The sequence below is a fragment of the Oryzias melastigma genome, linkage group LG21 (genome assembly GCF_002922805.2).
Source record: "Oryzias melastigma strain HK-1 linkage group LG21, ASM292280v2, whole genome shotgun sequence".
Classification (NCBI taxonomy): Eukaryota; Metazoa; Chordata; class Actinopteri; order Beloniformes; family Adrianichthyidae; genus Oryzias; species Oryzias melastigma.
In genome coordinates this window covers 17,263,186-17,278,363 of record NC_050532.1, presented here as the reverse complement: position 1 = coordinate 17,278,363, position 15,178 = coordinate 17,263,186, and the positions used below count along the sequence as shown (strand labels likewise).

The window sequence follows — 15,178 nt, the reverse complement described above, 5'->3', positions numbered from 1 at the left end:
GTGGCAGTCAGGCAGCAGTCAGGCAGCAGTCAGGTGGCAGTCAGGCAGCAGTCAGGCAGCAGTCAGGTGGCAGTTAGATGGCAGTCAGGCTTCGGGGTTGACGCCATTTTGAAATCGGGTGATATCTGGGCAGCCACAGAGGGGTAGCAGCTCTGATAGGACGATGTGTAAATGTCTCCTGACAGCAGCCGTCCAGATCAAGAGCCACTGGTCCCAACTGCTTGATAGCCCAGGGGTATAGAAAAAGTGGGCCATTCTGCACCACTGGTCATTTGCAATTCAGATCTTGAGCACACATTATTATCTTGTCAATTCACACAATTACAATTTTTTAGATAACATGCCTCCCAAGAAAGCACAATGTTCCATCTTCTTCATTTTCATCTCAGCATCAACTGCAATTTGTCAATACGTAGGTCTTTGAGTCATTGTGGTGCTATCAACGCCATCGTGAGTTTAGTGCTGCATTAATCCCGTCTCTGCATTTGGACCCACGGTTGCCGGGATTGCCAGATTGACGTCTTGTCATCGCCGGATCCTCCGATCCATGCCAACAGCCCTCATTAAGTGCCTGCACTGCTACCTTACGATTTCTAAAAATCAAACAGTGGCAGCAGGACGGCAGCACAGTGGCAGAAAGGTAGCTGTCTTAAATCAGCCAAACGGACGGTTTTGGGGATCTTGGAGACCCTCCAATTAGTCAATTATAATCCTGCTGTCTTCCTGCCACTTGCCTGCTACTGGACTGCCACTGTGCATCTACTAAATGTACCCAGGAGGGGACACTACTCAATGTCAAAAATTGTCCGGTCGCCACGCAGCCACCTGCTGAATTTGCTGAAAGACTTCAGGTCGCCGTGCTGTGGCATTTTGGCGCATGTGACTGAAGTCTTAGAAAGGTTAAGTAAAAAGATCTAAATTAAAGGAGGAAATGTAATCAAATGTTTCATGTGAAACCAAAGTCAGTAAACCTGAATTTTATTAGTTTTCTTTTCAGAAAGTATTTTTACCACCAACTTTACTACAGATATAACTGTGCTGTATCAGCAGAAATCGACACAAATCAGGCAGAAAACTCCTCCAGCAAACAACTGCCAGAACTTGCAGTAAATTTTTCAACGACTGCAGAGTTTATCACCTTGAAAACATCATGCTCATAAATCCCTAAATTATTCCACTTCATTTGCTTAAATCATTTCTAATAAATACGATTTTTTTCCGCATTTCCTGAATTTTAGTGAGTTAACTACTTCACACATTTCCAAGTTTAATCTTTCAGACAAGATAAAGCATTTCTGCTGATGGTAGACTTCACGCTCACTAGTCATTGCTTTTAATAGCTACTGAATTGTTAAAAACTCCTTGGAGTTGCAGACCTTAAATCTGTTTCTTTTTATTCTGGTGAGGTTAACCCCAACCCCAGATTTACAATAACAACTTTTTCATATCATAAATCATTAGCTTATTTTTATGGATCGTTCCCACACGTTTTTATACACATGCACACTGCGTTTCCTGAGCACTCACAGCGCTACACAGCCTTCACATAAACTAGGAGACTCGCATAAATTACAAAATGGATTTAGCTGCTGATTAATTTCATAGCCACAGAAAGCTAAACGTCTGTTACTGGCAGCTACAGTTTATTTTGGGCTCTCAAAAAAATCAGCTTCAGTAATGAACAGATTGCCTGGAGCTTGGTATTTAAGCCTCCATAGTGTTAAACAGCATCGCTGGTGTTAATGGGGCACTTATCGAAACTTCTAATGTATTTTAGGACAACACGTAGTTGCTCCGTATCAGCCTGTGAGTCAAAGGCAGGTCACCATCTGCTTCTGGCAGATACGCCGTGCACATTTTCAGCAATAACATAATAACACGTCATACCATTAAAGACAGACTTTTTTGTTATTTGTCACACATGCAAACTGAACCGTGTTGGGACGTTTTTACAAGGATCACTTGTTTTTATTGCTGCGCGGCAGCAGATGTTTCATTCCGGTGGGCGAACAAGTGTGTTGCTGCACTGAATTTGGGGGGCTGCTTGCACATACCTGATATAGTATATGCTGGATTCAGTCAAAGCTCAATGGATTACAACAACATGGGAAATGTGACATATGTCAAAGTTTAAGCTTGATGTTTGGTGCCCTTTGTGTTCAAATTAAAGCTTAATCGCTGACATAAAACATCTGAAATGCACTTCAGAAAAATGCGTGAGTCATTAAATAGACCAGAGTTCAATAAGAGTAGTATTGTTGTTTTTTGCACTTCTTGTTATGTGTTATTTCACATCGTATTCCATCCTACATTTAGCTGATAATAGATTTTAACGAAAAAAATAAAATAAAATAAAGTTTTGTTTTTTTTTATTATTTCCTATTAGCAAATAGTCATTGCCCAGAAATTAAAAATGTTTGAAAAAACGTTGAATTTGCACTTATTTAGGTCCACTCTAACGAAAAAAAAATCATGCTTTTTGTGTTTTAACATGTTCTTGTGGCATTTTTCTCATGATGGACGACATATATAAAGAAAGTTAATGCTGTAATGTGACTAATTTTGTGTGTGATTAATTAATCGTAACCTGGAATTTATTAATCTAATTAATACATTTTAATTGCAAATATTTTTAAGCTACTAATTGCTGTAAAAAGCCTTATTTTGAAGTATTTTCTTTAAATTTGTTACATTGTGTTACAGTAAAAGATCAAAATAAAACTTTAATAAAGCTTTATGAAGTGTTTTTTTTATTAAAACAGACTTTCAAATTTACTTTAACACCACCAAGGGGGATTCTTTTTTTTCTATCTATTATTTTTTCATTGCAATCACTTACCTCAGAGGAAAGAATGAGAGCAGAGTGCAGTAGAGCGTACATTGAAGCGGTTACCATGACAACGCGGTGCATCACGTTTTAACTAGTCCGCTTTATGTGAAAAACGAATTTGTCAGGAGTCAGCGCTCTGCCTCCCTCTCTGGTTACCGGCGGGAGCAATCTCCAGAGTACTGAAACACTACATCTCCCAGCATCCCCAGCACACGCTACCCAGATGTCGCTCAGCTAAGCACTGCACAGAGCCTCACTCAGAGTGAAGTATTGTTTGCGCCACCCTGCATGCCTGCATTAGCGAGCGTTTCATTGTGGACCTGATCTCCTGTTTCTAACCCTTCTCCATCTCTGATTGATTGCTTACTGCCTGCCCTGACCCTCCCCTGGACCCTGACAACTCGACTCTCTTCTTGGATGGTCCCATGCATGTGATTGACCACAGCCCGTCTGACTCTGATTTAGCTTTGTGGACTTTTAGCCGTGCTTCATTCCTGTCTGAACTAATAAGCCTGCTTTTTGTGGAACCAGCTGTCTTCCTGTTTGTGACAAACAGTTGTAAATCAGGAGCAGACAAGAATATGTAATTGGAATAAAAGCCAGTAGGTGTGATGTGGAACCTACAACAACAAACCACAATCTCCCTGGTTTGATCCAGTCTGATGCATCCACTTGCAGACAAATAGATCCATGTACGTCTTTGTTTTCCTCGTCTAAGCTGACATCTGTCTCAAAACAGTTCAACCCGACAGCTCTAACATTACTCAGAAATTGGAAAGTGTGAAAGGAGATGGATAATGGGAGGTTTAGATGACCCACACATTAAATTTACATATTTACATATTTTCAAAAATGTTAAAAACTAAAAACTGTACAAATCAAGACTAGAAATGTATGAATCCAGGGGCTCATTTAAAATGAAGTTTAGAAATCCAGGCTCAGCCTCAGGGTCTGAGGGCTGTTTATAGAAGGAACATCTGCATGTGGGTCGACTCCTTTTCATTTGGGTCTGGGGGTGGCCCACAAATGCACATCATCAGTCTGCAGAGCAGATCTCTTTCTACCTGCCTACCACCCAAATGAAAGGAAAACATGTTTGTGTGCCTGGTGGAGGTATCAACATGTATTTTGAAAACTATTATTTGCATATAATCATTGTGGCCATTATTCGGTACACACTAGGTAGAGCCACACACTCATCTCCCACACACCACATATGTATTGTTAGCATGTGGTTTCATTTACTGTTCATTCATCTTGTGTGTTTGGATTCCTGATGATTGTCCTGTCTAATCTACTTTTTGTTGGTATGAATCAATAAATGAAACAGAAATATTCATCTCCTGTAAAGATTTTAAAGCCTAAACAGCTGAAGTTCTAAGAGATTTCTTCATAAAATAAACCGTACGTGCAACTGATGTTACTTTTTATTAAATATATAAGCTTTGACACTGCAATATTACTAAGATCCCACTTTATTTGTTTACTTTTTTTCTATCTTGAAAAACTCAGTTAGAAACACTCAAATTGTCAGGGGGGAAAAATTAGATTAAAGTCTCAAACATTTAGGAAAGTCTGTTTTTTTTCATCAACTGTTGATTTTTTTTTTTAGACTAGAGAATATATTTAGGACAAATAAACCTTTTTTATTTCATTAAAAGTTTTGGGTTGCATGCAACTTTATTTATATTTAATTTTAAAAAAGTAAACTCTCAATTTATCTTTCAAGTGTTTATATGCATACACAATTACAAACTTCAAAATCCATACTCAAAAAATGTGTTTTTGTTTACAAAACAGAACAACAATGCTCCCCATCCATCATTTCAAATCCAGTCAATATTTTTCTTACATTATTTCCTTACATGGTTTTGATGAAAGTTCGAGCGGCGGTATCAATTTTTTTTATCAAGACAATCAATCAAACAAAGGATTGTGAGCCTTTTATTAGGTGTGGGCCCTGAGGAGAGTGTAGCTAAAACTGCAGATTTAAAGTGTAATAAGTCCTGCAGAAACCTGCGAATGACTGCAAAAAAAATCATGTTTTTATGTTCAGCTATGAAAATTATTAATAACCTTCACAGCATCTGCAGATTTTTAATTGAGTACTTTTAATGGCTTTAAGATGTTCTAATGAAATAACCAATTTTCTTTAAGTAGCACTTTTTTATATAATTAATTTAAATAGAAAAACAATTGAAACACTATTAATTTTTATTGTGACAAAATGCTATTTGATCTATAAAAGTCCACCTTTGATAAAATAAAATACAAAGATACATTTCAGAAACTTTGTTTTGTGACAAATGTCACTTTTTCATGTTCATCTATTAAGTAAATCATGTTTTCAAACTCAAATTAACTCGTTGATGTCTATTGCTGCAAATATGCAGACCTTAATTTAGCATCTACTTGAAATCAAAAACATTATATAGCTGGAAATAAATTTAGGTGTCAAAGAATTAAACGACTTTAGTATAAAAAAAGAAACATTTGAACCTCCTTTTTATTGTTTTTGCAAACTTGCTTTTCAAATTACTCCCTCATTCAGGACGGATGTGGTCAAATAAAACTGACATTATGGCTATAGGATTTTGGATTTCCTGCCTGTGCAATAAAAAGTCAGCACTGTGAAGTAAACAATAATCTCCAGCAAAACAGTGGCTTTAATTGTGCTTAATTCCAAGACGATTTCTTCTAAGTTCCACATCACAATTAAAATAAATGCCACACTTCCTGGGAAAGTAAAAACCTCTTAAATGCTTAGTTCATCACTTCCAGCAGCTTATTAGTAAAAAACATGTCACTGCCTCTTCAATCTGTATGAGCTTACAGAAAACACTAAATCTAATTAGTACAATTTTTTCCCAAACAAATGTAAAACAACTGCATTTATCACCGAGTGGTGTTAGGGCAAAACACAAACATCCAAATTAAGCCGGGCTGTAATCACTATCATTTCCACTTGCTGTGTTTAAGACGTTCCACACACTAACATCTTACTAATGTTATCTTTCACAGAGAGACGTGCAGCAAAGTGAGATGATGAAGAGCAAACGGGCGGAATACAACATGCAAATGCTTTCTAAGTAGTGACATGGTTAGACTCCTTCCTCTCTGTGGAAGGATGTCGTGTTTTGCTGCTGGTGCTGTGTCAGCTGTCAACTCCATTAGGGATGTGAGGTCATCTCCAACTTGTAATTTCATAAGACTTTTATTAATATTCCTTAAAGACCCACAACAATGAAAATAGCTGTTTTTAACCTGTTCTTGTATAATTTTATCATGCTGTGGAGCATGTATAGAATAATTTAAGATTAAAAGTGCATTTCTGAGTTTTTCTTTATTCAAATGATAATTCAGGAGCAGGCGAAAACCTGTGGTTTGAAAAAACTCGGCTTTGTGACTCAGCAACTGCCATCGGTGGGTCAAAGTCTCCATTTACTCCAATTCTACTCCACCTGCAGATAAATAGACCCATTAACGTCTTAATTTTCCTCAACGAAGCTGCCATCTGGCTAAAAACTGTACGGCTGGATAGCTCAGATATTGCACACTGCTAACATTGCTACGCTAATGTTAGCTTGGGCTTATGAGGAGCTATAAGCTACGCTAATGTTAGCTTGGGCTTGTGAGGAGCTATAAGCTAGCGGGAGAAAGTGTAAATTAAAGGAATGCTGGGAAATCAATGCGGAAGTACTTCCACACCAACAATCCTGAGAAGAATTTATTTTTAATTTTTAATGAGTTTTCAAATTTAACAACACAAAAACAAAGATAAACACTAACAGGTTCAGACTCCACACAAACTGAACAAAACTAAACTAAGGGTGTATTCAGACTGGGAGAAGGATTGTTCCGGACTGAGTCCCGAACTGTGCATTTGGACTACATTCAGACTGCAGTCAAGCAGACTATTTTTTCCGGGTAAACAAAACCATGTGACTAAAGATCTCTTCAGTCATTGGCCAGCAGCTATGGGGCCAGAACAAGACAAAAAGAGAAAGATGGAGATACTTCACTTATTCAAACTTTTTATTTTGCTGACCAATTTTGAAAATTTGTATAAAGGCAGGAAAACTTTTTACTGCAACTTTGGTACAGCGGAGGCAGGGTGTAAGGTGGTTACCGGAGACGCTACGAGGTACGCTGATAGGTGTTTATGACATATAGATTGTTGGACGAAACAGTGCGAGAAGCAGTATGTATCACATTAATAGTTGCTTTTATGAGTCTCTATTCATCCGATCACATTTTAATGAGCTGCTGTTGCATCGCTGCTTCACCTTTACCCGCTAATGACAGGCTACGGTGGCCGTTTTGGTCCAGTTATTTCGCTCTTTGAGCCGATCTTATTCAGACTGAGGAATCTCAGAGCGAACCAAAGTTCAGTCCGAATGGAAACAGACCGAGACCACCTCAAAATTTGAGTCAGAGTGCGGTTCCTGGTCCCGGACAAGAGTTTGCTTGCAAATAGTCAGACTGAAACTTTGTTCCAGACTATCAGTGGAAACAAACTCTGGTTTTACTTTAAGCAGCTCAGTCTGAATACAATATAAGTTAATAAATAAAATAAAAAATCAGAAAAAAACCCTTAACAAAATTGTAACCACTTCAGATTCTACATACCTATAATAAATGACCCCAAGTAGAATTAAAATAATCAGTCTTTACATGTATTAAGCATGTTAGGTATTCCAGTGGAATCAAGTCCGGTAACACTTTTTGCCATTCCTTAACTATCGTCCCTTTTAAATAAATCCACTGTAGTAGTAGTTCTTTCATGTAGCATAAATCAACTCGTGGTAAACTATTTTTTGGAGTATAAGTCGCAGGAGCAAAAAATGTCTAATCAATAAGAAGAATACCATGTATAAGTCACTCTGGAGTATAAGTCACATTTTCGGTAAAAAAGTCTGACGTTTTAGAACAAATCTGTAAACGCTGTGTTCACACCAAATGTGATCCACACATCAAATTCGCGTCAACTGCCTCTTTTGACACGCGTAAAATTGGTTTCTCAATGCTGGTCCAAAATTGTTTCATAAACTAGAAACCTTCTCTACTGCAGGAGTAGTGTATAAATGACAGCAGTTTTATCCGTTCTTCCGTTTCTCTGTAACCCAGTTTGACGACTTTCTGTTCCGCATTAGTTTGAGGACGCGGAAAATAAAAATAACAAGAATAATAAAGTTTTCGATGCAAATAAGAAAATTATCAAAGTTTAAGAGGAAAACGATCAGATTCTTCTCCATGTTTGTTTTGGACGACACTTCTTCTTCTGGCACTGTCAGATGCATAAAGCGCCCTCTAGTGGTTGTTAGCAGAAACAACCACTAGAGGGAACCGTTTTTTAGTGGGAATATAACAAATATATGAGCCATTATATGTTAAAATAAAAAAAATTAAAAAAAAACATAAGTCACTCCTGACTATAAGCCGCACCCCTGGGTAACTATGAAAAAAACAGAAACGTTTACTTTTTGCTCGGGAGTTCCAAAAGGAGAAATGAGGGATCTAGATCCAGGTTCAGTCCCAACGTCTTCTGTCAATCACAAAGAACATCCGACTAATAATTTTGCAACTTTGAGCAAGACCAAAAACAATTTTATCAGAGTTAAAATTTCTATTTTTCACTTCAAGCATAAGGGGCTAGAGATGAGAGTGGTGAGATGTGCCTCTCTGATGATCTTAAAAATAAATCAGGCTTTTTGATTTTTGCATAATTGTAACTAAAGGTCCACTGAGAACGATTTTACAGTAGAAACCATATATAGTTAAAGCTGTGTGACAGACATACAAAATATCTAAAAACGTGAATCCAGGTGAAAATATGGTGCTATCTGGTGTCAGATCTAATTTAAAAGACTGTGATGAGGATCCCAAACACAGGTCAGATCAGCCCCAGCTTAATTGGGACCATTTTAAATCAAGTGAGGATTTTCTTATCCTGTGCAAAAAGGGTCCTTAATCTCAGTGTGCGATCTTAGCTAGACAAAGGTTACCATTGTCAAAAGGGATAACGGGTTGTGTCTGTTCCAGCAGTGAGAACAGCATGCCGCTGATGGTGAGTCTGTGCTCTACAGTGAGGAGTATTTTAACTTGTGTTCCAGACGGTGTTTTTCCCTTTTTATTTCCACACATAACACTGCTAGCTGGGAAGCTTTTTTCCCTCGTAAACACCAAGCTGCCTCATAAATATTTCACCTTATTCTCTCTCTTCTGTATCACCTGTTCTGGCGAGCACTTTTTGGTACAGTACCGCCCTCCGTGTGCTTCTCACATCTCGGAGGAGATCCTTCGAGCCGATGCGGCCGACACACCAATCTCATTTGGTGTTCGGCAATCGCCTGTTTGCCCGATTTATTCTGGAAATTGTGTTATGATTCCTATACCATTGAAATAAAAAACCTAAGTTTAGTGCAGTGCTGCAAGCCTGAATACTCAAGGAGAGGTTGCCATGGAAACAGAGTTACATTGGCCAGAAATGAAAGCGACCAAGGATTTAGACTTTCACTGTACATCAATTTTTAACTATAGATTGTTTCTGCATCAGCATTTCCACCGACTTCACATAACCGCAACTGCTCCTGCATGCAGGCATTTCTGAGGAGTTCAAATGTGCAGAAAATCAAAAAAAGAATTAGGAGGGGAGGATTTTTGATGCCTCTGACACAAGAAAAACAAGAAATAATTGCCAAATCTTTTGAATTTATCCACCCAAATGAAATATTTTAACACCTTAAAACTGCACAAAGGTGAAAAAAGTGGTAAATAAAATGGAATAATCTGAACATTATCAACCCAACGGGTAGATCTTCTTTTTGATCTTCTTTGCAACACACTTCACTCCAAATTAACTGTATTTTTAGTTTGACTCAGACTGGCTGCACATTATAGTGTAGAATATCAAAATCATTGAATAATGCACAGCTACTTTCTTAATGTGTCTGGTCTCATTAGACTGATATGGTATAAATGCTGCATGTCCTGAGCTGATGGGTCCTCCCTTAAGTTAGATCAGCTGCAGCACTTCAATAAAACCGCAATAGATTTGTATTATAATTATCAATCAGGAACATTAGGACGTCCTCACTAATAACCATCTGCAGACTCAGGCTTTAAGCCTCCGTGTCACATCTCCATATGTGTTCTTCTCCCGACCAGTCTATTACAGCTGCTCCTCTGCGCGCTGTATAACACAGAGGAGCTCTCCTCATACCACTTTATCAAGTGTGTCAAATAAACGGTTGAATTTCAAATGACCACAGAGAAGGATTTCACTCCAGGCATTCCTCATCCTGGAAATGAAATTCCACCATTCTAAAGGGACCATGAAGAGCAAATCAGTATGCCCTCTGAGAACCAGAAGGAAAGCACCATTCAGGCACAATGAGGGTGAATATCATTTATTTCAAAAAATAAAAATAAAAAAAAGCAAGTTGACCTGACCAGTGTGACAAATTGGCATTTGTGGATTTCCTGAAAACTAACTTCAAACACAATAAAACATGTTTAAGTCTTTTGTTTAAGACTCAAACCTGGACATCTGTTATTAATAAATGCTAACAACTTTGATTGTGAGCAACCCTTTGTGTTCGCCGCAAAAATAAAAATCAATAAAACGCAATCAGGTGTTCAATATTAAGCCCACTTGCTTGTGAGCGATTAGCACCCATGAAACAGCTCAATATTGCCTACAAGAGTGTTGCAGAAACACACAACAACTGGAGCATTAAAGAGTTTCTCTACTGTACCTACATGTAGCCCGGAGCCCAAACATGTAAAACAGATTTTCTCTCTGTCTTTTCTTATCTATCTTTAGACACAGCTGGTCATGGAGAGCGTTGCTGTCGGCTCACCTGTGGTCTCCACGATGCCCTCCAGTATCACCACGATCTCAAACTGCTCAGTTTGCATGGACCTCTGCGAGAGGTCGTAGAAGGGGCTTTTGGTGTCGATCACGTGGCAGATTGTGAGAGGCGAGACGAGGAAGAGCTGGTCTGCCCCGGTGCTGAAGCCCACGTCCAGCTCCAGCTGATCCAGCGGCAGAAACTCACCTTCAGGCGTCTGGCGAGACTGAGGAGGCATCAAGAAGAAAGAAAGAAAAAGCTGTTTAACGGGAACAAAGAAAGCGCTCATAGATGGCTGACTGCTAGTCAATGTGTCAGCTGCTCCTATTTGAAACGTATTCAGAAGGAATTAGCAGCCCATCAGGAATTTTCTACTACAATAGTTTTATGGATTTGAGGCTCCAATAATTTAACAAAAAAGGAATACGCAACAAAAAAAAGAGTGAACAGGTTTATTTTCATGAGGCGAGTGGGCAATGTGAAATTAGACATAATAAAGGCTAATTAAAATAAGAGTTTATGGTTTTCTAACCAGCAATGCCAAGTGGACCCCATACGGTTTAAAAGTGGGCAGAGAATGTGGGCCCGGAATGGGTTTGTCCGCAGTTTCTGTAACGGTCCCACCTGTGTTTGCCTACATTGGCTTAAGAGGGCGCTCAGTGGATTAGCTCGCTAGGCTAGTCAGCTGCCTGGTAGACACCGGAGCTCGCTAGATCGCTACAGCAGAGCTCCCTAGCTCGATCCACCGGAGCTCGCTACAGCAGAGCTTGCTAGCTTGTACAGCAGAGCTAGCTAGCTTGTACAGCAGAGCTTGCTAGCTCGTATAGAAGAGCTCACTACAGTGGAGCTCGCTAGCTCATACAGTTTAGCTCGTACAGCGTAGCTCGCTACAGTGAAGCTCGCTAGCTCATACAGTTTAGCTAGTACAGCGGCTCTCGCTAGCTCGTACAGTGTAGCTCGCTACAGTGAAGCTCGCTAGCTCATACAGTTTAGCTCACTACAGTGGATCTCGCTAGCTCATACAGTTTAGCTCGTACAGCGGAGCTCGCTACAGAGGAGCTCACTACAGTCCTTTGTTACTACAACAAAGCTCGCCACAGCAAAGCTCGCTAGCTTGACATTGCGGAGCTCGCTAGCTCAAAACAGTGGAGCTCGCTAGCTCGCTACAGTGGCGCTCGCTAGCATGAAACACATCCATCGGGAGGGTGGCTACCGTAGACAAGCCAACCCACTGAGTTCCCACTTAAGCCAATGTGGGCAAACAGGTGAAGCCACTACAGAAACTGCGACAAATCCATTCGGGGCACACATTTTCAGCCCACTTTTAAACCATCCGGGGCCCACTTGGCCTTACTGGCTGGGTTCTGTAATCTGCAAACGTGTCATTGCATTTAAGAAGTGGAAGCAATTAATTTATGATGCATAAAAAAATAATTTTCAGTATTTTACTGTTGTTGCTTCTTTCTAAAAAAAAAAGTAGATAAATACTCCAAAACTCCAACTAAAGCTGGTCTGATGATGAGTAGAATTAGTTTTTGTCAAGTTTCAGCAAAAATATATACAATTAATCAATTAATTGATTTATACTCTTAAGATCCAACCATATCACTCTGTATGAGCCGGATTTATTCAACCTATAACATTTTAAATTAAATCAAACGATTATGTCCTGTATCGATTTTGGAAAATACTATTTGGATTGAGTTATAGTAAATGTATTTTTACAATGGACAACATATGTGATAACAGCAAAAAATGATCAACATCAGACATGTGACCATACAGTAGTGTTCTAATAATGTCTGTTTGGATTATTTTGGGGCTGAACTTTATGAAACTAGAATAATTCCTGTTTACTTGTTTGTTTGTTCACATTAAATTTATACTTGCAAGAAATACAATTTTAGATCAGTGAATGTATCGATCAATCAACTATGAATTGAATCAGCAGCTACAAAATATGATATGAATAGAAAATCATTTGTTAATCATTAAACCTGTAAAATATGTTTAATTTTTCTAAAATCCATAATTTTGACTCAAACTGGGCTCTTCAAGTTGAATCAATTTTGTTTTATGTTGAGTTTATGTTGAGGGAAAAGAAAAAGACAGACATTTAACAAATGCATCACGTCATTGTAGCCATTTAGAAGAAGGAAGGTTTGCACTCATTGTGTCGGCCTTTATCAGTTTCTTAAAGTGTGGACCGAGCAGAGCACAGCAGAGTCTTCTCACTTACTTTCAGCAGTTTGCAGCGGATCTGCGCAGACACCATATGGCTGTTACGCAAGTTGCCGACCCTGAACATGAGAGTGAGCTTTCCATCTCTCATGGAAATCGCGGCGTGCTCGCTGAACATCAGAGTCTCTGCCCTCTTCTTGGGCTGAGACATCTTGATGAACATGCAGCCGATCAGAAATGCGTCGACGATGGAGCCGAGGATGGACTGGAAAAGAAAGAGGATGATCCCCTCGGGGCATTTGTCTGTGATGTATCTGTAGCCGTATCCTATCGTGGCCTCGGTCTCTATGAAGAAGAGGAAAGCTGATGGAAAGTTGTAGACGTTGGCCACGCATGGAGTGTACTTGTCATTGTGCGCTTTGTTGAGGTCCCCTCTGATGTATGCGATGAACCACCACATAGAGGCCATGAAGAGCCAAGCCACCGTGTAGGTGAGGATGAAAATAAATAGATTCCAGCGCCATTTCAAATCTACCAGTGTTGTGAACAGGTCGGACAGGTATCTGCTGGTTTCACCACCCAGGTTCCCATGTTGGACGTTGCATCGCCCGTTCTTGTCCACGAACCTTTGTCTCTTCCTCTTTTTCTCCGGAGGAGGCTGGTTGAATCCAGACCCGCTGGAGGAGGTGGTCACTACCTGATAATCGTCCCCAAATTTCTTTCGAAGTGCAGACATACTACGATGACGAAAAAGCAAAAGAAAGTCCAGTGTGTACTTGCTGCAGTCCGAAGTCCCCGTGCGTAATGGTTGGATAAAAGTGCGATGTCTTCGTCCCACTTAGACTTGCACCGTTCTTTTTCTCCGCACACTACTGTTGCTGCACTCTACAGCCATGAAATATGAATAATGCACGGGGTGTCTGCACGGCCGAAGATAGAAGCCATGTGAAAGAAAGAAAGGAAAAATAAAAAAAGAAAAGAAAAGAGACGAGGCGACGCTCGGAGTATCCAAACGCGCAATCGGGTTTTACAGGTTCCTCAGTTGCTGCGTCGTGGATTACTCATCACTGGGGGGCTATTTAGTGACACACTCAAAACTGTACTCACAGAATAAGTTTTCATTGGAAAGTTTCAAAGTCCATCAGCGGTGCGTAAAATAAATCTGCCTCCGCGTAATTATTCCCAAGGAGCAAAAATAAAATAATCTCCCCGTGCGCTCTGCGCTGGATTCGGTTTCCAGTTCTTCGTGCGCAAACATAGGAGATAAAAGTGCAGCCCAGCATATGACAGTAATGACGAGCCGGAGGCAGAAATCATGCAGCCACTGTCGTCATGATTTGGGCGCATCGACGCTGGTTGCTCTTTTCGGGCAGCTTCTTCTTCTTCTTCACTCCGAGATTTATCGACTGATCTCTCGGAGATGCTTCAAGCTGCTTCGACTTCTCTTTTCCTTATTTCCTCTGCTCGGCTCCGGTGCACTTTTTTCAGCGGTGCGCCCACTGTTGCCTGGTGGTACTACAAAGATGGATCATGGAGGAGGAAGAGGAGGAGGAGGAGGGGGGAAGAGGGGCTTGCCTGATCTGACAGGATTCTTTTAACACGTGAAAGTGCAGCAAAAAATGATGACTTTCAAATCTTGACAGTGAGCAGCATATTGTGGAGTTAGATCAATCAGTATTTCTGCCAGCAATGCTAAAAAACAGCAGAAATGTGACAATTTTTGCTACGAAAATACAAAAAAAGAAAAGAATCCGACATGCTTCAGACGTTTCAAGTTGCTGTCAGGTTGTTCCTCTGTGCCACCTCTACTAACACCACTTATCACCATTTCTTTTTTCTTCTCCTTCCCCTCCATGCTTCCACACACAGTCACAGAAAACTGTTAAATCCAGACAAAAACCTGAAGTCAATTTATCATTTCAGGAAAACTGTAGCCACAGAGGAATACACCCACACTGTTGCTGCCCTGGCTCACACAGGCACTCAAACACAGGAGGGGCAGGAGGACCAAAACAATCTGTCTTTGTTCCTTTTTTCTCCGTTTGAGTTTGCAGATGGCATAATTATCACTTTTATAGAAAAAAATGTGAATAAATGAACACATGCACAAGTATTGGTTGTTTCTGAGTTTCACTGCATCGGTTTGATTCCTTAAAAGTAAAGTAAATATCTGTCTGTTATTTTCATCATTTCTGGATCAACCGAGCTCACAGGGAATCGATATGCTGTTGAATTAGTCTGGTTTCAGGCTAAATCCACCACCCTCTCCTCCTGTAGCTCCCCGTGGCTCGCCGCACCAAACTCTATTTCTAGA

General features: G+C 39.9%; 1 protein-coding gene and 1 long non-coding RNA gene across 2 annotated transcripts in view; one reads left to right on the top strand and one right to left on the bottom strand.

Annotated features, from left to right (window-relative positions):
* LOC112155475 overlaps positions 1 to 10,982 on the top strand; it is a 13,976-nt gene extending 2,994 nt beyond the window's left edge. The window contains exon 2 of the long non-coding RNA XR_004946961.1: positions 10,656 to 10,982. This is a non-coding gene — a long non-coding RNA (uncharacterized LOC112155475). The remainder of the gene's footprint in view (positions 1 to 10,655) is intronic.
* kcnj3a (potassium inwardly rectifying channel subfamily J member 3a) overlaps positions 1 to 14,714 on the bottom strand; it is a 33,472-nt gene extending 18,758 nt beyond the window's left edge. Inside the window, exons 1-2 of the mRNA XM_024287117.2 lie at positions 12,923 to 14,714; positions 10,693 to 10,909 (exon numbers count right to left, since the gene is read on the bottom strand). Of these exons, the coding sequence (XP_024142885.1) occupies positions 10,693 to 10,909; positions 12,923 to 13,600 (895 nt within the window). The 5' untranslated portion in view covers positions 13,601 to 14,714. The remainder of the gene's footprint in view (positions 1 to 10,692; positions 10,910 to 12,922) is intronic.
* Between the last annotated feature and the right edge of the window lie 464 nt (positions 14,715 to 15,178).